The 22,347-nt window shown below is 57.7% G+C and overlaps 1 protein-coding gene across 5 annotated transcripts in view; it reads right to left on the reverse strand.

The window, feature by feature from the left end:
• Positions 1-211: 211 nt before the first annotated feature.
• Positions 212-22,347, reverse strand: part of LTBP4 (latent transforming growth factor beta binding protein 4) — a 30,540-nt gene continuing 8,404 nt past the window's right edge. For 4 of the 5 annotated variants that reach the window (XM_045442304.1, XM_045442300.1, XM_045442301.1 and 1 more), the window contains 29 exons: positions 20,961-21,152; positions 20,528-20,775; positions 20,348-20,450; positions 19,877-19,951; positions 19,672-19,794; positions 18,950-19,114; positions 18,192-18,338; positions 17,950-18,057; positions 17,206-17,337; positions 16,996-17,121; positions 16,120-16,245; positions 15,353-15,595; positions 14,747-14,872; positions 14,539-14,658; positions 13,287-13,415; positions 12,954-13,079; positions 12,430-12,552; positions 12,105-12,236; positions 9,977-10,108; positions 9,772-9,897; positions 7,212-7,358; positions 5,623-5,889; positions 5,249-5,320; positions 4,831-4,959; positions 4,480-4,626; positions 3,386-3,538; positions 2,262-2,642; positions 1,702-1,854; positions 212-638 (listed from right to left, as the gene is read on the reverse strand). In XM_045442304.1, coding sequence (XP_045298260.1) covers positions 484-638; positions 1,702-1,854; positions 2,262-2,642; positions 3,386-3,538; positions 4,480-4,626; positions 4,831-4,959; positions 5,249-5,320; positions 5,623-5,889; positions 7,212-7,358; positions 9,772-9,897; positions 9,977-10,108; positions 12,105-12,236; positions 12,430-12,552; positions 12,954-13,079; positions 13,287-13,415; positions 14,539-14,658; positions 14,747-14,872; positions 15,353-15,595; positions 16,120-16,245; positions 16,996-17,121; positions 17,206-17,337; positions 17,950-18,057; positions 18,192-18,338; positions 18,950-19,114; positions 19,672-19,794; positions 19,877-19,951; positions 20,348-20,450; positions 20,528-20,775; positions 20,961-21,152 — 4,406 coding nt within the window. In that variant the 3' untranslated portion in view covers positions 212-483. The remainder of the gene's footprint in view (positions 639-1,701; positions 1,855-2,261; positions 2,643-3,385; positions 3,539-4,479; positions 4,627-4,830; positions 4,960-5,248; positions 5,321-5,622; positions 5,890-7,211; positions 7,359-9,771; positions 9,898-9,976; positions 10,109-12,104; positions 12,237-12,429; positions 12,553-12,953; positions 13,080-13,286; positions 13,416-14,538; positions 14,659-14,746; positions 14,873-15,352; positions 15,596-16,119; positions 16,246-16,995; positions 17,122-17,205; positions 17,338-17,949; positions 18,058-18,191; positions 18,339-18,949; positions 19,115-19,671; positions 19,795-19,876; positions 19,952-20,347; positions 20,451-20,527; positions 20,776-20,960; positions 21,153-22,347) is intronic. The other variant, XM_045442303.1, reaches the window with a different exon arrangement.

The following is a 22,347-nucleotide window of genomic DNA, read 5'->3' on the forward strand; positions in this document are numbered from 1 at the left end:
TAGAGCATCGGGCAGAGAGAATGAAATAGACAACAGATAGAAAACAGAGATAAAGAGAGAAACGGACATAGGAGAAAGACTAAGCGACAGAGGCACGGAAATTAAGAGCCAGACACGGAGTCAAGGATGGGAAGAGGATGTAATTTAGTGGCTCAGAGAACAAACTCTGGAGCCAAGGCTTTCGGAAACATAGACTGGCAGAGGCAGAAGGTACAAAATAGGTGTTTTTTTAATTGAAACTTTTCATAAAAAGTAGAGGGAACGTGAAGGGCGCCGTGGGCTAGTCCCGGGCCCCCGCAGCGTCGGTAGGAGTTGCTGAGGGTGGCAGGAGCAGCGAAGGGCATCCCTCCTTCCATTGGTTCGTGCGTCCTTCCTCTCCGACCACTCGGGCTCCCCATGCTCATGCGCGCAAGCGGGCGGGAGAGTGCGCGGCAGGGAGCCGCGTGCGCAGGCGCGGAGCAAACAGCCTGGGACCGCCGGAGCTCAGGCCCGCGGCCGGGCGGGCGCGCAGTGGTGCGGCTGGTGCGTGGGCGCGAACCCTGGGCGGCAGATGCAGCGGAAGGAGCCATCGGTGTTGACGCAGCGTGCGTTGACGCAGAGCGGGGAGGCCGCCTCGGCCTCGTCACACTCGTTGATGTCTGCAGAAGGAGGTACAAGGATCGCTGCTCAGGGCCGGGGACCCTGGAGCCGGCTTATCTGGCCCCTGGGGGTCCAGGGGTTCAAGGGGTGCTGAGCCTCCTGCTTGAAGTCGAATCAAATCACTACCACCTGCCGGCTGTGTGAGCATGGGCAAGTGGCTTAACATCTCTGAGACTCAGCTTTGTGTTCTATAAGATGGGTATGGTAGGGCCTATGTCACTAGGATTTTGTTAGGAAAATAATACTGATAATGATATCACAACAATTAATGCTTACTCGATGCCAGGCATTGTTTAAAGCACATAATGTGTATTTATCCAACTAATAACCCTGAGGTAGGTAGTGATTCTGTTTTCATATGGGCAAACTGAGACGCAGCCTGGGGAAGCTCCTTGCCCAGTATCACACAACAAGCCCACATTCTGCCCAGTTCTCAGAGTGCCCAGTCCCCTGCTATTTTTTGGCTGTGAGTCCTTGGGGGACTCAGTTCTCTTTTTTGAACCTTGGTTTACACATAGGCCTCAGTCTCATTGTATTTCAGTATTAATGATGTTCACAACTCTATGGCATGGATTCTACAACTTATGCTCATTTTTCAGATGAGAAAAACTAAAAAAAGGGACGGTGACCTGTCCCAGGGTCACACAGCAAGTTGCCGGACTGAGCCTGAGGTCTGTCTGACTCCCCCAGAGTCCTTGATTGTAACCACTTTGCTTTACTACTGCCTGAACTAGGCAAACATGATTCATATAAGACGGGAGCTCTCCAAAGCGGTCAAGTTGCCCACGGTAGCACTGAACTCCCTAGCAATCACACCTGCGGGATTCTACAGGATTCTTCAATCCTGCTTCCAGCCCAGCCCCCGGCCCGGAGGTCAAGCTCTGCTTTTCTCGCAGCCTGACCTCGCCTTCTTCAGGCACATCCCATCCCTGCGCGGGACGCACTTCCTGCTTCCCCTGGTCCTGCCCGACCCCTTGACGTCCCTGACACCTCCCGCGCCCCCAACCTCCGGTCAGGGCTTCCACCCTAGCCCCGCACAGGCTGGCCCTGGCCGCCTCTCACCGACGCAGGTCATGCGGGTCGTGTCCAGGCGGTAGCCACTGAAGCAGTCGCAGGTGAAGCCCTCGGGGACGCGCACGCAGCGGCCGTGGGCGCAGCCATCCAAGATCCCGCACTCCTCCGCCTCCAGTCCCTCGTAGGGCCCAGACAGCGCGCCTGCGGAGAATGCGGGGCTCCTTGGTTGGGGGTCTCTGCCTTCTATATCTTAAACCCCCAACGGGGAGGGGGGCGGTGCGCGTCCCTGGCCGGATATCCTCTTCTAAACCGCGAGTCCTGTTCGCGGGCTGTGGGGGGCGCCGTGGGGCCAGGTTTCCCTAGCACTGCTCCCCATCACTTTCCTCCTGTCCTCAGCTCCTTGGTCTGCAGGTATGTTTCTGTCCCTCGTCATCGCTGCTCTCTGACGCTCTCTCCTACTGTATCTGTGTTCTCCCATCTCTCTGAGCCAACCCCCGACCCCAGCTTCTCTTTGTTTCTGGATCTATCTCCCTCCGTCTTCCCTGTTTCCATCTCTCTGCACACCCGACTCTTCCTCTTGGTCTGCATCCCTCGCCCGCAGTGCTCACCAGCATAGCTTCCACCTTCAGGTGACTCCTCAGGCTCTGGGAAGGAGCCACGCGTGTCGCGGGACCGATAGCGCCAGCGGGTTCCCGGGCCGGGTGGTGCCGCAGCCTCAGATTCACCATATGGGCCACCGTCGTCCTCAAAGTCGGGCATGTCATAGGGTGGTGCTCCATAGGGGGCCTCTCGGCGGGCGAAAGGCCCAGGAGGTGGTGGGTAGGGGTCGTAGGGTAGCACGGGTGGCGGGTACAGCTCGGGCCCGTAGGGAAGGCCCTGGTAGGGTGGACCTAGGTCAGGGCCATATTCGTAAGGGAGTCCAAAGCCACCTGGCCGCGGGGGGCCATATGCAGGGGGGCGCAGCACATTGCACAGGGCCTCAAAGTCATCTGTGAATAGGAGCCAAGCCTCGTGGTTAGCCCTCAGAACCCACCATTTATGTTCCCTGGCTGGAAAGAGGAGCCCAGAGGAGAGGAGAGGAGAGGAGAGGAGGAGGGCCTTGGGCTGAGGCATGGGACGGACTTCAAATGAGGGGACTGGGATTGCAGGGCCCGATAGGGTTTCTGGAGGCAGGATTAGGGCTGAGGGTTGTGACTGGGATTCCATGGTGCTGGGATCGAGAGTACTAAGTACTGGGGCTAGGAATCAGGGTCCAAGTGCTGGAATAGGGAGGACCCATGGGATATTGGACTAGAGGCCTAGAGAAATTGGATGGGGGTGTTTTAGGAACCAGAACTGGGGAGTCCCAGGACTGTTACTGGGGGGCTCAGGGGTCAGGATGCATAGGAGGGGATCTGAGCCATGGGACCTGGAGGTCTGAGGACCAAGGATCAGGGTTTTGGGCCTGGACTGAGTTCCCATGGGCTAAAGATTGGGGGACTCAGGAGTTCCAAGAGCCAAGATTTGGGGGATCTCTGGGGTTGTGGGATGGGGTCTTAGGCACCTGGAAGTGAGTGTCCAATACATTAAGACTCGGAGGTCTGTGAGCTCTGACCAGGTAGTTTGTGGGCTAGGAAGGTGGGTCTGAGCAACTGGTATTTGAGGTCTAAAGGTCCAGGATTTGGCAGGGTGGGGGGTGGGTGTCTCATGGGATGTCTTGGCCTCTGAGTATGACCCAGGCAGGTCGTAGTACCTGAGTCCTGGGCGGGGCAGAGGGCACAGTCCATGCCCCAGGCCTCGCCATAGAGGCAGCAGCACTCTGTGTAGGTGGCCTGGCGATCCAGCCGAGGGCGACTGCACACGAGGTCAGCCCCCACTTCCTGCCAGCACACTCCCAGATTGTCATCTGAGGGCAGAGACAGCATGCATCAGGGTGGGACAGGCAGGATAGGACCCTCCCAAATTCTTGGCCATCTCCTGTGCTGGAGCAGCCCAGCTACCCAGTCCTTCCCGAAGGAAGGACGCTCCACCAGACGCTCCACCAGACGCTCCTCCTCAGCTGTGATCTGACTCCCAGAAGGCCTCTGAGATAGCTCCAGGGGAGTATGCGCTTGGTCTGGCATGAGGCAGTCACATAGGAGGAGAAAGCGGGGGTGTGGGGAGGGGGGATGTAGACACAGGAAGTGGAAGGAGAAGAGAGTTTGGGTCATTGGGCAAAAAGAAAGGACCCAAAGAGATAGAGACGAACACATCGAAAGAGTCAGAGAATCCAAGAACAGGAAAGTAAAGATGGAGAGAGAGACGAAAAGGAACAGACCCCTAGAAACAAAGACAGACCCAGAGAGTGGCAGAAATTCAGAGAAAAACCTAAAGACAGAAACCCCAGAGAGGTGGAAGGAGACAGAGATACACAGGGAAATAATAAGAGGAAGCACGGCTTTGGCACTTTGTAAGATCAGGTCCCATAACCGTCCTGAAAATGAAATTCCTCACAGCCACCCTGTTAGGTGGTCCACCCAAGGTGCCAGAAGGAAGCTGCGGCCAAGAGGCGATAAGCAACGTGTAGGTACACACGGCCAGCAAGTGCCAGGCTCCTCCGGAACCTTGGCTTTAGAGCAAATCCCCGACACCAGCCCAGCCAGCCCGGCCGTGGTGGCAGAGTCAGACACCAAGAGTAAATAGGGCGGGGGGTGACCGAGCACGTGCGCGGGGGGCGTGGCCTGGGCGTGGGACTGAGCCCGGAGAGCGAGGGGCGGGGCGGGGGCGTGGCCGAGCACGTGCGCGGGGGGCGTGGCCTGGGCGTAGGGCTGAGCCCGGAGAGCGAGGGGCGGGGCGGGGCGGGGCTACCGAGGCTCTGGCTCTCGTTAGAGACGCAGCGGCGCCGGGAGCCGTCCAGCACTAGTGGGGGCTCGCAGGTGCAGTGATAAGAGCCCACGGTGTTGACGCAGCTGCCGCCTTCACACGCCGGCTCCTCGTCTGCGCACTCGTCATTATCTAGGGACGCATGGAGGGAGTGGTCAGGAAGTAGCCCTCTACCCTTTCCCACTTCCCCAGCGCGTTGACAGCCTGATAGATGGAGTCTAGACTTCGGGAAGGACTTCTGCTGGCGGTGGCGACATTCCAGAGAGGCGCTGGCTTGGTAGAGGGTTGGGAGGGGGTGGGGGTGGAACTGGGGGGCGGGGCAGGCGAAGCTCGTACCGACGCACTCCAGTCGCTGGGCATGGTAGTAGTAGCCGTTGCTGCAGTAACATGAGTAGCCTGGGGCCGTGTTCACGCACACCCCGCTCTTGCACACCTGGTCTCGGAAGAGCTGGCACTCGTCCACGTCTGCGGGAAGGAGGGTCAGAGGTGCGCCCCACACCAAGAGAGATGGGTCCGGGGTGTGGGGCGGCTGGATGGGGGGAATGTGTGATTCTGAGGCTTGACCGGGGAAAGAGAGAGACCGAAAGGTGGCGACAGAGACCCAGAGGTAGAGATCGGGAAAGGTGGAGCTAGGCGAGGGGGCGGGGTAGAGACAGAGAAAAAGGATGGGAGATAGAGGTGAAGAAAACGGAGAGGGTGAGATGGAGCTGGGCCTGGGGGCTGAGGGTGAGTGGGGCTTGAAGTCTCAGCTTACCCCTCCTGAGGCTCAGGTCTCCACTGGGTGCCAGGTAGCCCCGGCCATGGGGGCACAATGACTGATACTCAGCTGCACAGAGAGACAAAGCTGAGCCCAGACACCCTGGCCCGGGCCCCTGCCCTGCACCCTGGGCTTGCTCCCGCCCATCTATCTCAGGGCTTACTCCTGCCCCCTGCTCACCCAAGTTTTCAGGCCCCGTGCCTGTTTGTGCCCACCTCTCAGCCTCACGCCCGCCTGGCTGGCAGCTTACTCTTGCCCGTACGGTACCAGTGCCCCAGCCCATGTCCAAATGTGTCCTCTGTCCCAGTTGCATGCCTGCCTATTTCTACCCAAACCCTCAGCCCTATGTCCGCCCAGGAGCCCATGCCCACCTGTCTCCGTGCTGGGGCACTGCTGGATGCGGCAGCCGCTGCCCCAGCCCTCACCCACGGTACAGCAGCACTCCTGCCATGTCACATTCCGTGCCAGGATGTTGTCACATGCATCGGGAGCTGCTGTGTCAAAGTAGCATTCGCGGCGCCCGCTGCCCGCGGGGCCCTGCCTAGGCGGGCTGGGCCGGCGGGGTGGGGAAGGCGGAGGTGGCCTGGCAGGCAGACCTGGGCTGGCAGGTGCCTGGGGCTGTGAGCCCGGGAATGTGCCTGGAGAAACAAGGGGCTTTAGCCCAGCCAGCATGGGCTGAGCCTCCCACCCCCATGTTACAGACGAGGAAACTGAGGCCCCCAAACCGAGGCTGAACCAGACGCCACACCTCTCACCATCTGTCCTCGTTTCTCCCATTCTCACCTCCTGTCATTTTGGCACCTCACACCCTCCCAGGTGTCTGGCCCATCATCCCAGCTGCAGTTTGGGATGGGGTGGGGGGATTCCTCTGGCCTCCTGGCTACCTTCTGGATCCTCACATCCAATGTGTCCCCAGCTGGCCTCAGAGTCTTTGTCCCCAAACCTAGGCTTGGACCTGGACACCTCCCGCCACCCCCCCCCTCACAGGCAGCCCACAGCCTCTCCACTTGGCCTCTCGCCTCCTGCCACCCACCCTCCCCTCTCCTCCCCTCCAATGGCCCCTGCCTTGGTCCAGTCTTCTCTCCTGCCCAGGTCCCTGCCCTGGATGCTCCCTAGACTCCCAGCCCCTAGTGTCACCCCCTCCAGTCCACCTGCTCATGGCAGCCAGATTCTGATTATCCCCCTCTCCCACTCAAAACCCTCCCACGGTGCCACAGTGCCCTCAGGAAAGGCCAGCCCCCTGAGAGGGTAAATCAGTGTGATCTAGCACTGCATCCTTCTGCGGCCTCACTTCTCCCCACCCCTTCCCCTGCTCTGTCCAGCATGCCACCCTGAACTATTTTTGTTCCTCAAACATGGCAGGTCCTCTCTTGCCTTGCCAGGCCTTTGCCCTTGCTGTGTCCTCTGCCCAGAATGCCCTCCCTCACCCACATCACCTGGCTTATTTCTACTCTTCCTCCTGCTCTCAGTTCAGACCTCCCCTCCTATAGGAAGCTCTCACTTCCCTCTCCAGCTGGGGTAGGCTCCTCCTCTGGATTCCCATAATCCCCCAGCCTTTCCCCATCACAGTCTTGTTCCTTCTGGCCTGAGCTTCCTCCTTCCAGCCCTGATTTCTCTGGTTGTCACTCTCTGGTGATATCTCTGCCTTCTCCCACTGGACTGTGAGCTCCTTAAGGAAAGAGTGGTCTCTCCTGATCACTACCATGTCTCTGGTACCTAGAATAAGGCCTAAACACAGTGGATGCCCTGTGAACATTTGTTGAAGGAAGGAATCTGGTAGAGTCAGGGACAGGGCTGACCCCGGTCCCACTGCCCATGTTAACCCACGTGTTCTGAATTTTTTATTGTTCTTTAAAACAACATTTAACTGATGGCAGCCTGCCCATGCCGGGAATGGTTAGACCACGTCATTTTTCTGTGAGCCCTGAAGCCATCAGTTAAACAGACATATCAGTCTTACCAGCAGAAGTTCGTGGGGGAACACAACGTCCAGTCATAGGGTCAAACTCCTCAGGGCTGGTGGGACAGACACACAGGAAGGAGCCTTCAACATTCTCGCAGAGGGCAGCTCCACACACACCCTGTAGTGTTTCACATTCATTCACATCTATGAGCAAGAGACAGAGGGGAAGGAGAGTCAATGGTTGTAGGTGTCTGTGATTCCAAAGCTCTAGAAGTCTGAGCTTTCAAATAGAAGGGCATTCTTCATGACCCAGACCCCATCATCCACTTATCTTCTGGTGACAGACCCTGAATTTTCCTTGGGAGCCCTCTGTCCCTCCATTTTCAACTCACGTATTTATGAGTAGGGTTAAATCTACTCTGAGGGGTGGGCACAAGTTCCAGGCTTGGCCAACCAGATTACTGCATTTCTCGGGTTCAGAGAGATAGGCGGTGACTAAACTGGGCCAATCAAAGCTAGTTCTGGGACTTTTGGTAGAACTGCCAAGAGCGAGCCTCCCTCGTTAGCGCTAGGGTTGCCAAGCTGAGGATATGAGCCCAGAGATGCCAGGGCCTTCTTTGTCACTCTGAAAAGAGTCTGCCTGAGCAGAAATACAACAGGGGAAAGCAGAGGTGAGAGGGAGAGACAGCTAGCCTTGTTAGAATTCCCGGATCCAACTATGCCCAAAGTTCAAACATATTCCAGGACTTCACCATTTTAATTTTTTTCAAAGAAACCAAGCTTGTGTGCTTGTCAAATGTAAAGAATATATCATTAAGATTCATGCAGTTCACTGTATATAAATTGAACCTCAGATAAAAAATATCTGTAGGGGCACCTGGGTGGCTCAGTCCGTTAAGTATGTGACTTGAGGGGCACCTGGGTGGCTCAGTCAGTTAAGTGTCTGACTTCAACTTAAGTCATGATCTCACAGTCCGTGAGTTCGAACCCCGCAGCAGGCTCTGTGCTGACAGCTCAGAGCCTGGAGCCTGCTTCAGATTCTGTGTCTCCCTCTCTCTCTGCCCCTCTCTCACTCATACTCTGTCTCTCTCTCTCTCAAAAATAAAATTTTAAAAAACATTTAAAAAAATTTTTTTAAGTATCTGACTTGAGCTTAGGTCATGATCTCACGGTTCATGGGTTCAAGCCCCACATTGGGCTCTGTGCTGACAGCTCAGAGCCTAGAACCTGCTTTGCATTCTGTGTCTCCTTCTCTCTTTGCCCCTCCCCTGCCTCTCTCTCTCTCTCTCTCTGTCTGTCTCTCTCAAAAATAAACATTAAAAAAAAATCTGTAAATGCCTACTGAAATCTGGTTAGTGCTATGCATACTGAAGAACTTAGGGAGACGTGCACTGATGACTGCAATTGACCTTTAAACTTATCCCAGAAATAAGATGGATTACAGACAGATAGATGAGGAAATAAGGATAATAAAATAATGATAATGGAATATACGTGGTGTGCAGAAATTCATTCTACAGGCCTTTCAATTTTCTGCATGTTTAGAAATTTTCCTCGGGGGCACCTGGGGGGCTCAGTTGGTTGGGTGTCTGACTTCAGCTCAGGTCATGATCTCACAGTTCGTGAGTTCGAGCCCCACGTCAGGCTCTGTGCTGACAGCTTGGAGCCTGGAGCCTGCTTTGGATTCTGTGTCTCCCTCTTCTCTGCCCCTCCCCTACTTGTGTGTGTTCTCTCTTTTTCTCAAAAATAAACAAACACTAAAAAAATTTGGGGGGTGCCTGGGTGGATCAGTCCGTTAAGCGTCTGACTTCGGCTCAGGTCATGATCTCATGGTTTGTGAGTTTGAGTCCCGCGTCAGGCTCTGTGCAGACAGCTCAGAGCCTGGAGCCTGTTTCAGATTCTGTCTCCCTCTCTCTCTCCTCCTCCCCCACTCATACTCTGTCTCTCTCTGTCTCTCTCTCAAAAATAAATAGCCATTTAAAAAATTTTTTTTAATGTTAAAAAAAAGAAATTTTCCGCATAAAATGTTGGGAAAAAAGAAAATATTTCTGTGTACTTAACATTAGTGTCCATTAGGGGCGCCTGGGTGGCGCAGTCGGTTAAGCGTCCGACTTCAGCCAGGTCATGATCTCGCGGTCCTTGAGTTCGAGCCCCGCGTCAGGCTCTGGGCTGATGGCTCAGAGCCTGGAGCCTGTTTCCGATTCTGTGTCTCCCTCTCTCTCTGCCCCTCCCCCGTTCATGCTCTGTCTCTCTCTGTCCCAAAAATAAATAAACGTTGAAAAAAAAATTAAAAAAAAAAAAAAAGATTAGTGTCCATTAAAAAAAAAAAAAGATTAGTGTGCATTTTACAGACTTTATGCACATATTTTTTTAAGCCCTCCCAAAACAAGATCTGAACGAATAGGGTTTCTGTTGCTTGCAACCAGAAGAGTCCTGACTGACAAGGGAAATGCTGTATATTCCAGAGTCTAAATTCTACAACCCGAATGTGTCAGTTCATATCTGTTCACGCACCAAGTGTGAACTCACATTTGTTCAGGTCTACAGAGAGGAACAGGGCCTGACCCACCTCTTCCCCACCCTCTGGCCCCACCCCCCACCCCCCAGAGCCCCGTACCCACGCAGTGACGCCCGTCCCTGGCCCCCTCGTATCCCTGGTCACAGAGGCACTGGAAGGAGCCGGGCAGGTTCTGGCACACGGCGTGGGCCCCGCAGAAGGACCGATTCCGGCATTCGTCCACATCTGCAACCACCAGACAGTCAGGCCATTGCTGGGCTTTCCATGCCCTCCACATCTCACCCAGTGCCTGATGGACACCCACCCTGGCATCCGCCCCCTGGCGTGGGCTGATAGCCAGGGTCACAGGCTGGTGTGCAGCGGTAGGAGCCGGGGGTGTTCTCACAGCGCTGGGCTCCGCAAATCGCTGAGCCATATTCTTGGCATTCATCCACATCTGGAAAAGAGTAGGGTGGGGGGAGGGGAGGGGAGTCACAGGCCTGGATTCACAAGTTCCTGATGCCGCTTCCGGTTCCCATGATTGAGAAGTCCCTATAAATCCGGTGTTCTAGGAGTCTGAGCTTCCGAAGTGTTGAGACTCTTTTAAGGTCTCATCGCCATTTCTCACGTAGTCCAAACATGGGCCCACCTCAGGGCCTTTGCACTTGCTGTTTCCTCTGTCAGGAACACTCTTCCCTCAGCTATCTGCATGGCTCCCTCTTTAACTTCACTCAAGTGTCTAGGTCAAGCTCTCCTAGTACCCCTTCCCCCACTGCCCTATCATCTGTGTCCATTTATCATGTTTCACTTTCCTTTTTTTTTTTTTTTTTTTTAAAGTAGGCTTCATACCCAGCATGGAGCCCAACATGGGGCTTGAACTCACGACCCTGAGATCAAGACCTGAGCTGAGATCAAGAGTTAGCTGCTTAGGGGTGCCTGGGTGGCTCAGTCGGTTAAGTGTCCGACTTTGGCTCAGGTCATGATCTCACAGTTTGTGGGTTCGAGCCCCACATCGGGCTCTGTGCTGACAGCTCGGAGCCTGGAGCCTGCTTCAAATTCTGTGTCTCCCTCTCTCTCTGCCCCTTCCCCGCTCATGCTCTGTCTCTCTCTGTCTCTCAAAATGAATAAATGTAAAAAATAAAATAGTTCGCTGCTTAACCAGCTGAGCCACCCAGACACCTCTCTATTTCCCTTCTTAAAGTTGACATTATATTAATATGTCAAAAATATCCATGTATTTTTTAACATGCCAACTGTCACCTCCCTAGACTACAACCTCCATAATGCAGGGACTTGTGTCTGTCTTGTTCCCCCTGTAACCCCAGGGTATAGAACCGTGCCTGACACAGAGTGAGTGCCCCCAAACTGTTTGCTGAATGAAGCTTGAATTTATTTACATACTTACTGTCTGTCTCTCCCTCCCCTCACTCCCACTCCCCCACCGTCAGCTCTGTGAGGGCATCAATTTTGTTTGGCTCATTGCCACTGTCTGGCACACAGTAGGTGCTTAATGAATTCCTGCAGAATGAGCGAACGAAGTCCCCTGAAACTAGGCTTCCACGGATCAGAGGTCTGGCAGCCAGAGAGCCAAAGATAGCCCACAGTCATTTCATCTGCTCCCCAAAATGTTGACCCTCACACTATGCAAAAACAAATCTTTCCATTAGCCCCAACCTCCTGTCTCATCAGTACCCCGCTGGAGCCTGGTGGGGAAACAGGGCAGGGGGGTTGGGAAGGGAGGGAGGAGGGTGTGGGGGAAGGCATAAGGAATGAGAAGGGCAGGCAAGGGCTGGGACTGGAAGGGGTGGGCTGACACGTTTGGGGCAGGGCGGGGGCGCTGGAGAAGTCTGAAGAATGGGGAAAGCACAGAATCCGGAGAGACTTGGAATAGAACTTGGGAGGCGGGGTTTAAACGGGCAAGGCCCAGCACAGTGGAACCTGGGGAATTTTGAACTGGGAAAGGATGGGCCCAGGACAGCCCCAGGTTGGGCCCCTCTCGGTGACCGGGAGGGCAGCTGGAAGTAGAGGGAGTGGCGGAAGGTGAAAGAAGGCAGGCTTCAAGGGACCCAGACAGAAAGAAACCCACTGGAAGCTGTGGAGGCGCTAACAGTTCTTCCTGGAGGAGATGTCTTGCTGGGGTCTAGCCTAAAATGTGCACTGAGCTAGAGGAGCAGAGAGGGCTGCTTCTGGAAGTGAGGCTTGGCCTGGTATCTGGTAGGAGTGTCTCCCTTCCCCTCCACCCCCATCTTCCCACCTCACCTCCAGGGGAAAATGCAAGGGCACCCTGGTGGCTTATTTCCACCACAGAGATGGGGACACAGTGAAGTGCATTGGTTGACGGCTCCTTCCCTCCCCTCAAGTCCGGAAGGCAGGGTGCGCCTCCTCCGTCCCCAAGGGAGCTCATTCCAGCAACTAGTTCTAGAGACAGGAGCGGGGAAGGAGAGCAGTCTCACCGTCACAGGTGCCCTCAGGTCCCGCGTGGTAGCCAGGGTCGCAGTCTCGGACACAGCGGTAGGAGCCAGGGGAATTCTCACAACGCTGGGACCCGCACAGGGCCGGGCCCCGCTCTCGACATTCGTCTATGTCTGAGAAAGGAGACAGAGCAGTCAGATGCGGGAAACAGGGGAGGCTGGGAGGCAAATAAGAACGGGGGGGGGGGGTAGTTAAGGAAGGGAGAGGAGAGTCAGAAGCGGGGAAGGGAGGAAGCAGTGGAGGGGAGGCAAATGGCAGAGCAGGAGAGGCAAGGGGCAGGGATCAGGCCGGGCAGGCTCCTCTCACCCAGGCAGGAGGCGAGGTCTGGGCCGGCGCGATGTCCGGGAGGACACACGCACTCGAAGGAGCCGTCGGTGTTGGTACAGATGCCGCTCTGGCAGAGGTCCTCCTCGCTGCACTCGTCCACGTCTGCAGGACAGTGTCCGAAACCGCGGACCACCTCCTCGGCTTACCATTCTCGGGCTAGCCCCTCCACCGCCCTTGCCCCGCTTCTCTGGCTGAGGTCTCCCCTTCTTCCCACCCCCCTCCGCCCCCAGCCTGCCTTAGGCTCCTCCTTTCCCTGAAAGCCCCACCCCTCCGACGCGTTCAGGCCCCGTCCTTTCCAATCACAGAGCAGTTTATCCCGACTCCGCCTTTCCCCCTCCAAACCCCTCCCCTCCCTGGCCGACGCCAAGAGGCTCCACAAGCCCCGCTTTGACGCTTTGAGACCTCAGTCCAAAACGTCAGGCGCCGCCTCCGCCCTCTCCCCGTCCCGGTTTTCTGGGTGAAAGCCCACCCTTTCCCGGTCCAGGCCCAGCCTGGGTACGGACCGAGGCAAGAGGCTCCGCGGGGTCCGGGCCGGTAGCCGGGGGCACAAGTGCAGGCAAAGGAGCCGTCGGTGTTGAGGCACTCGCCGTGGGGAAAACAAAAGTCTCCCTCTAAGCACTCGTTCACATCTAGGGTATGGGAGAAATAGGGCTGCGGGGTCCTGGCCCAAGAAGCATCAACTCCTCCCCTAAGCCACACCCCAGAGGGCGGGTTTCTAAGCCCCACCCACATCCTTTTAGTCCAGCTTCTACCTCCCCATCAGGCTTTGTCCAGGAGCCCGGACCCCACCCCCAGGTTCTCAGGTCCTCTCGCCGCCCTCTCCCCACCCTGCCCACCTGCGCAGGGCCCAGGCCGACCCGACGGCGCCCGGTAGCCCGGCGCGCAGCTGCAGCGGAAGGAGCCATCGGTGTTGGTGCAGTGGCCATGGGGGCCGCAGGAGGCACCCGAACTGCACTCGTCCACATCTGTGGGAACAGGGGTTTCAGAAAGGGTCTGGTTTGGGGCGCCTGGGTGGTTCAGTCGGTTAAGCATCCGACTTCAGTTCAGGTCATGATCTCACAGTCCGTGAGTTCAAGCCCCTCGTAGGGCTCTGTGCTGACAGCTCAGAGCCTGGAGCCTGCTTCAGATTCTCTCTCTCTCTCTCTCTCTCTCTCAGCCCCTCCCCTGCTCATGCTCTGTCTCTGTCTCAAAAAAAGTGGGGGGGGGAGAGGTCTGGTTTAGGGACGCTGGATGGATCCTCTTGTGGCAGAGGGCTCTAGAGAAGTTGGTGGGTAGTGTCTTGAGTTGGATATGAGCTGAAAGATCCATAGCAGGAGCAGGTTGGAGAGACCAAGATTCCCTGATTCTGGCGACCATAATTGGGGGTCTTGTAGGTCGGGTTTTCTGGCAACTCCCTGTGCCAGGATCCTGGAGTCAGTGAAGGGACTCTGGACGAGGACTGGGGTCAGAAATTAATTAGGGTAAGAGGTCAGGTATTATAAACCAAGATGATGGGATGGCATTCTGTTAAATCAGGGGTTAGAGTCAGTGACTGGAATCTGAGACCAATTCAGGTCAGGGGTAACAGAGTCCAGAATTCTGCCTCTAGTCAGGGGTCAGGGTCAGGGATCATGAACCCAATACGCCAGGGAAGGTATTCTGAGAATGGGCAGGGTCAATGAAAGAGACAAGATCAAAGGTCACAGAGAGTCAAGGGTTATGGTCAGGAGTTATGGTTAGGTCAAATGTCATGGTCAAGTTTAGGAGTCACAGGTCACATTCAGGGTCAAGGGACAGTCAGGATCAGAAGGGTTACAATTGCTATCAGGGTTGTAGGGAGAGTTTGTCAGTAGGGGTAATGGTTAGGTTCAAATGTCACAGACAGGTTGAGGGTTCAGGGGCCACAGAATCAGAAGTCACATTCAGAGTCAAGGGTGGTGGTCCAGGCCAGGACTCGCAATATGGGTCAGAGGCCCATAATCTAGGTCAAGAGTCACAATCAGACTCTGAGGGTCAGGGTCCAGAGGATTGAGGCCCAGGTCAGGAGATAATGGGCCAGGTCAGGGGTCACGGTGCAGGTCTAAGGTCATAGCCAGGGCTTGGTCTCACCAGTGCATCGGCCATGGTGTAGGTGGTGGCCAGCAGGACAGGCTCTGCACTGGAAGGAGCCAGGTGAGTTCACACACTCCTGTCCAGGACATGCCAGATGATTCTCACACTCATCCACATCTGGGGGGCAGGGGAGAAGGTGGCCTTGAAGGAGCAGCCCAAAGCCCCCCTCCCCCATCCACATGCCTCCCTCCCTCCCCGGCCTCACCCTCGCACTCAGAGCCGGCAGCGTTGGGTTGGAAGCCGGTGGGACAGACACACTGGAAGCCACCTTCTGTGTTCTCACACCGGCCATAAGCACAGGGCGGGGGGCTACGGGCACACTCGTCCACATCTGGGGCAGAGGGGACCAGTGGGGCTGAGAAAGGGGCCTGGACCCAAACATCTCCATTGCCATCACCACCTACCCCAACATTGCAGTCTGGAGGCAGTCTCTTGGACTTTGCCCAGGCTCATCCCATCTCCCAGGAGAACAGATTCCTTCCCTGTTTCCCCAGGAAAGGTCTCTCCAGCTGCCAGGGTGAAGCTAGGGCACCACCTCCTGCATGTTGCCCTCCCCATGTCAGTTGTCCCCTCCCTAGGGTTCCCACAAGCACAAAAGTATCATTCCAAAAGGGAGGCGGAAGGGAGAGCACCCTCATATTTGCAGAAAGGGGAGAAGACTTGAATCAGACCCTCCCCACCCTCTCAGTACTCCTCTGCCCCTGTCCTCCATCACCAAGCCCCATTACTCTGCCTCTCTGACCCCAACCATGTCTCTTTCCAGTCCCCACAGCAAATGGAGGTGGAGTGGGCTTGCATTCGGCACCCTCACCTTGGCACGGGGCCCCCGGTCCTTGGGAGCGGAAGCCAGCAGGGCAGGCACAGTGGAAGGAGCCAGCCGTGTTGTCACAGCGGCCTGGCCCGCAGGGCGGTGGCTCTTGGGCACACTCATCCACATCTTCTTCACACGCCGAGCCCCGGAAGCCAGCCGGGCAAACACAGCGGAAAGAGCCAGACAGGTTCTCACAGACCCCTCTGCCACAAAGGCCTGGGCTCTGCGTGCACTCGTCCACATCTGCCCGGGGCAAGGGGCCCAGAGTCACACCTTTATGTCCCCCACCCCGTGCTCCCCTCTGCCTCCCTGACCTCCATCAGTCTGCCTCCTTGTCTGTCTCGTTCTGCCCCCCATTCCCCATTATTCAAATTCTCCACCCTACATCCCTCTACCTGTTCAATCCCCAAGCTTCCTGTCCGCCTCCTAGAACTCTAGTCAGCATCAGTCGGCTTCTTTCTGTCCTGTTCTCCATAACTCTACCCCCTTCCCCCAGAACTGACATCTCTCTCCATCCTCCAGCCTCTCCATCCTCAATGACTCAGCTTTTCTGTTTTTCGATCACTTGGCCTCTCTGTCCCCGTGTCACTGTGTCTCTACAGCCATCAGGCTACGTGTCTGGTTCTCAGAACTTGCCCCCTCCCCCCGCCCCCGTCTCGCAGCAATCAGCCTCCCCCTGCCTCTTGCTCAGTTTCTCCATCCCTCATCACTGCCACTCTACCCTTCCCCGCACATCCCCTTCCCCTCTGTCCCTGTCAGTTCCTCACCCTGGCAGCCGGCTCCGTGGGGAGCAGCCTGGTACCCAGCGGGGCACACGCACAAGAAGCTGCCTGGAGTGTTCTCGCAGCGCCCGCGGTCACACGGCGGCGGCACGCGGTGGCACTCGTCCACGTCTGTAGTCACAAACCCAGAGGTTCAGACTGGGGCAGACACTCCCCCTCACGGCCCCCACGCCCGCCCTCCGAGGGCTCTGGGAGGATGGAAGGAGGGGAGGGCAGGGGCGGAGCCAGACTTGGGCCTGGGCCCAACTGGGGAGCGAGCCAGGGACAGTAAGGAAAGCAAGGAATGGGTAGGATTGAGGCGTAGGCGGACGGGGGGGGGGGGGGGGCAGGTGAGAAGGAAGGGTAAGATGAGGACTGGGGAGCCGGGCAGGGCAGAGGCGGAGAGGGGAACCGTGGGGGGGGGGGCAATTTGGGAAAGGCAGGATCTAGGCAGGGCAAAGGAGGGAAGGGCGGCTATGGGGACCGAACCAAGGGAGGGCAGAAGCGAGGGGCGTTTAGAGTACCGGGCCCAGGTGCGGCAGGTTAGGAATCAGGAGTCAGGTGCTAGGTTGCCGCGGTTGTAGAACAGGGGCGGGGCCTGAGGGAGGGCGGGAGCTAGTTGGGAATATGGTGGGGGCGGGGCCAAGGGAGGAGCGCAGCGGGAGAGGGTTGGGGAGAGAAGTCGGCTAGTTGTACAGCAGGGACCCGCCCCGTCGGGAAAAGCCGGCTGGGCTGGGAAGAAGCCGTGGTGGGGCGGAAGGGAGAGCTGGAGCGGGTCTGGGGGCGGGACCGGGAGCGTGGGGAAGCGTGGGAGGGCGGGAACTGCTGGAGGGAGACCCGGGCAGGGGTGGAGCCTGGAGCTGGGCAGGGCGGATTTCTCACCCAAGCACTCCGTAGCCCGCGGGCCGGCTCGGAAGCCCGGGCCGCACACGCAATGGAAGCTGCCTGGCGTGTTTTCACAGCGCCCGGGGGCACAGGGCGGGGGCACGCGGCGGCATTCGTCCACGTCTGAGGGCCAGGAAGGGGCTGGTCAGGAGGAGGTTGGCAGAGATTCCCCGCCCCGCCTCCGTCCACCCTCTCTGTCGGGCTCACCGACGCAGTGTGTGCCCTGCGGGCTGAGCCGGAAACCAGAATCGCACGCGCAGGTGTAGCCACTGGGCCGGGGGATGCAGCGTCCTGGGCCGCAGACCTGGGGATTGCGCTGACACACGCCCGCAGAGGGACCTGGGGAGTCCAGTCAGCCAGGGTTCCCCCATCTCTGAATCCTCTGTCCCTTTCACCCCCGTACAATTCCTTCAGACGCTCTGCCTAAGACACCCTCATGTCTGTCCCTCCCCATCCCTCTTCCACCTCTGATCCTCTGCTCCTTTATTATGGGACTTCTCATCAGATCCTCTGCCTGAATTCCCCTTATTGCCACCCCCAAAGTCTCCATTTCTGAATATTTGCTTTCCGGTCCTCTGACCGAGATACGTTCTTAGTGCCCTCTGTGTGAAAAACAATTGTCCAACATTAACTCAGCACTTACTATGTGGCAGACTCTTCAGGGATAGTTCAGTGAATCCTCACAATGATCCTCATTTTACAGATAAGGACACTGAGGCTCAGAGAGGTTAAATGACTCGTGCAATCAAGTGAGAACTTGAACCCAGGCCTGTCTGACACCAGCTCCTAATGTTACCCAACACTCAGCTCTCCAAATCTTTCTCTCTTCCCACACATTCCTTAAGTCCTCTGGCTGTAACATCCCTAACCTGGAATCTTCACCTTAGAGCTCCCCGCTAGAACCCCCACCTGTGATACCCCCATTGATGCCCTTGATCCCCTCTACTGCACCTGATTCGGGGATCTCAGGACCAGACCAGGCAGGAATGCTGGGCAGGGGAAGCTCAGGGCCCGGCCTTGGCTCAAGTCGGGGTTCTGGACGGTGTGTGGGTAGAAAGCCTGGTTTAAAAAAAAAAAAAAAAAAAAAACAAAGGAATATCAATGAATGGAGAGCTGGATTTGGGTGTCCCCCTCCTTATGAGGCTAGGGCAGCCCCTCAGAGATGACACCTCTTCCTCTAGAAGCCAGCTCACCTGTGGGTGGCCGAGAGGTGGAGGGTGGAGCCCGGTGGCTGAGGGACACTCGGGGTGGCTCCTGGCCCAGGGGTCTGGTGTTGTAGCGGAGGTCAGAGGCCGAGTAGTGGTAGCCAGGGCCAGCCGGACAGATCTCCCGAAAACCCTCTAGGAACAAGAAAGGGAGGGAGAGGGGCAGAGAGAGGGCATGAAAGCAGGAAGGAATGAGACAGAGGAGGAATCTAGAATCTGGCCTTGACTGGGGGCAAGGCTTGGCCCGGGTGTGTGTCAGGGGTTTGGGTTGGATGTTGGTTTGGGGTGGTACACTGGCCAAAGAATGGGATGTCCCTGAGGGTATGAGTGGGACCAAGGATGTTTTTCCCTATTTGGGAGAGTGACAGGGACAGGGGTTGAGGGTGGGATCTGCTTTGGTTTGTTGAAGGGTCTGGTTTTTAGGTAGAAGATACACTGCCAGGGGACTGTCTCTGGGAAGGGCATATCTGGGGTAGGGATGGAGCTTAGACTGAAGGCAGGATCTCTGGAACTCCAGACTTGGCCAAAGCTTGGGGACAGGATTGGGCAGGCAGCATACCTCAAAGGCTAGGGGTAGTCAAGGCTGGGGTTGATGCAAAGGGGTTTGTCTCAGGGGTGGGTGGGGTGGCCAAAGGTGAGGTGGAACCCCGGTAGAGTCCACTCTGGGGATCTGAGGGCCTGGGGCACCTAGGGTGGGCACCGCGTTTAGTCAAGTCTAGAAATAGGCCGGGCAGGAGGCTGCTCACCTGAGCCAAACGGTGGGCAGAGCTGGCAGCCTCGACCCCAGGCTTTGCCCACGCGGCTGCAGCAGCAGATCTGCTTGGTGATATTGCGCAGAATGGGCAGGGAGCAGCCACCGTCGCGGAGGACGCGGAAGCAGGGCCCTTTGGCCTCTGAGATCACGTGCTGGGCTGGGGGTGGGGGAGGAAATTCTTCAGGCCGGGCTTTCGACTATAGGGAACGGTGGGGGCGAAGGGATCTGGGAGACAGGAGGATGGTCCCAGGGAGGGGTTGGTGGGTGTAAAGTCCATTCAGAAGAGGTCTGTAAAGGCCATTCAGGAGAGGTGAGGGGTCTGGAGGTGTGAGAAAGGTTTAAGGCCTGAGGGGGCAATGGGAGAATCTAAGAAGGATCTCAAGGTCTGCAGAAGGCCTGGTGGTCGAGGGAGAGGAAGGGATTTGGGGGCCTGAGAAAAGCTAAAGGAAGTCTGAAGATCGGAAGGGATATGGATCTAAAAGTTTGAGGGGTTCTTAGAGGGGCTGAAGAAGGTCCAGGGAGTCTGAGAGTATGTAAGAATCCGAGACGTTCTGGGGGGGGGGGGTGTCTAATAAGAGTGACTGGGGGGACCCGGGAGTCTGGGGGGATCGTGGGAGTCTAAGGGAATTAAAGACCCCGGGGTGCTCTGGTATGGGGTCTGAGGGCCTGGCTTACAGGCGGGCAATCCAGCCTCAACCCACTCCCGTGGCTCACAGATGCAGCTGCTGCGGGACGAGTCGTGCAGGAAGCCGTCCGGACACACGCACGTGTACCCACCGTGCGTGTTTGCACACTCCCCGTGCTGGCAGCGCCCGCCGGTCGCGCACTCATCCACATCTAGGAGGAATGCCGTGGGCTCAGGGGCATCAGGGATGAGCTCCCTGCCAGCCCAGCCCTTCCCACTCCTGCCCCCGCTCACCTTGGCAGGACCCATTAACCCTTTCAAAGCCTGTTGGACACGGTCCATCTGGGGTGCCCACTCGGTCGGAAATCCCTGTGGAGAGAAAAGAGGGGTGGGCCAAGGGCGGGCGGAGCCAAAATAGATGGGCGGGGACAAAAGAGGGATGGGAGAGATTAAAAGATGAGTGTGGTTTGAGTGCAAGGTGAGCCTGAGATAAGCGGTCTGGCAGAAGGCAACGTGGGAGGTTCCAGAAATTTATGAGTGGGGCCATGGTATAAATGTGGGGTGAGAATAGAGTAAACAAAGTCAGAAAGTGGAGTGGGCGGTACCAGAGCGGTATGGATAGATCTAGACTGAAAATGATCCCCACAACAGGGTACGTGTGGTTAGAATTTGTGAACAGGGTTTGTCTATGGGCAGGGTACCAGGAACCACGGGGTCATCACCTCTCCCCAGCTCCAAGCACCTCGGGGACGTCCTGGGACTTACCCAGGTGCTCCGAGCATGCCTGACAGTCGTGAACGCCCCAGGCCAAGCCGGCCCCTCTGCAGCACACCTCCTGCGTCCGGAGCCCGGGCAGCGGGGACGCACACTGTGGGAAAAGTGTTGGGTGAGCGCGCCCCCGCGTGGTGGCACGCTCCGGGCCCCTCCCCACCCGCCTCTGCTCACTTCGCCTCCGCGCAGCTCTCGAAAGCAGTAACCGAAGCCCGAGGCATCCGAATAGCTGTCCTCGCGCGGCGCACTCTGTGCCAGCACCGTGTAGGGTGCCGCCGCCTCCGCCCGCGCCGCCGCCTCCGCCCGTGCCACTGCCTCTGCGTCCGCCTCCTCCCAAGAGCCGGACACACGCTCCACCTGGTGCACCACCACGGACGCCTCCTGCGGGTGCTCCACGTGGACGCTCACCATGGACGCCACGCCTGGAGGGAGGCACGGCGGGGCAAAGGGGTGTCTACACCCCAGTTCTTACGGACTGGGACTAGGAATGGGCGGAAGGGCGCACTGGAGAAGGGTACTTAGGGGAAGGCAGGAAAGATGGGGGTCAGAGAAACGGCGAGGTAGTGGACAGAGGGATCAGAGGGGACCCTGGCCGCGCCCTTCTCACCGTGCTCGTCGTCGCGGTGGTTGGCCAGTGGCATGGTGTACACCGAGCGGGTGAGACCTGGCATGGCTGGGGCCGGTGGCCGGGCGCCTGAGGAATGCAGCTGGCAGAATTTGCCAGCGAAGTCCGGGGGACAGAGGCAGCGGTCAGGCTTCACGCACACACCGCCGTTGTGACAGATCAAGGGACACAGGACTGGGGGGGAGGGGGAGGAGAGAGGCTAACTCAGTCCCTAACGTTGTCACCTAGTGGTTGTAAGCCGCTCCGCCTTGAGCTGTCCTGTGTCACCCCCACCCACCCAGACCACCTGCATTGGCTGGGTCCGGTCTTACAGCCCTCTGGTATAGCTCCTCCCACTGGGTCAGTTCACCACGCCCTCCCGCTCTTCACTTTCAGGTCACTCCGCCCTTCCTCTCGAGTCCCACTTTGAGGTCGAGTCCACCGTGTTCCAGCCCCACCCAGGCAGCGCTGTCCCCGCCCATTGGCTCAACCGCGACCACTCAAGTTCTTTCCTTAGCACTCAGCCCCGCCCGTCTTTTCACCAGGCTGGATTTTTTGCTGTTGTAGCTACGCAGACCCGGCGCTGGTCTCTTCCATTGCCTAAATCAACGTTTTGGCCACCCCCTAACACCACTCCCCTTTCCCAACTCTGTCTCTTTAGCATTCTAGGCACGCGCACATTCCGTCTGGCCAGGTCCACGACACTCAATCTCCGCCCACTGGCTATGCCTCGCCTTCTAAGAGCCTCGCCCACATTACCTTCTACCCCCGGGATTCTAAAGCTCGCCTATCTAGGTGTTTAACCTGCTGCCTTTAGCCCCGCCCACCTTCCTTTCCTCACGCGGATTTCCCCGGGCTCTCGGGCTCACACTCCTCCCGCCCCACCTCCTCGGCTATCTGGGCGTCCTAGCCCCACCCACCGCGCTTTGTCTCCGCCCACCTCCCCTCCGGCTCCCGCTCCAGAGTTCTAGCTCTGCCTTCCCGCCTCCTGTCGCCCGGGGGCGGGGCCGCGACGGGAACGCGCCTCCTCTCCCCTCTGCGCGCCCTCGCTGGGCCCCAGGCCACCTCTGGGCGGGGCTCTGCCAGCTGTGCGGCGGGGTAAACAAAGAGAGGGGTGCGGCGGGGGTAGGGCGGCGGCTCCGCATTCCGGACCCTTGGGGAGCCCCGAGCCCGCTGAGCCAAAGAAGGCCGGACGTATCCTGCGAGGGCACCCCCTCCCTTTCTCCCCCGGGGCTGCAGAGAACAGCTGGAGACAGCTGTGCGGAGGGGAGGAAGGGGGCAGGCGGCTGGGGCCGTCCAGGAAGGCGTGTGTGGGATTCTGAGCCACACACTGGAGACAGGGAAAGCGTAGAGAGAGCCCCTTCAATTTAGAAGGGTAAAGAGACTGGAC

The sequence above is a fragment of the Leopardus geoffroyi genome, chromosome E2 (genome assembly GCF_018350155.1).
Source record: "Leopardus geoffroyi isolate Oge1 chromosome E2, O.geoffroyi_Oge1_pat1.0, whole genome shotgun sequence".
Classification (NCBI taxonomy): Eukaryota; Metazoa; Chordata; class Mammalia; order Carnivora; family Felidae; genus Leopardus; species Leopardus geoffroyi.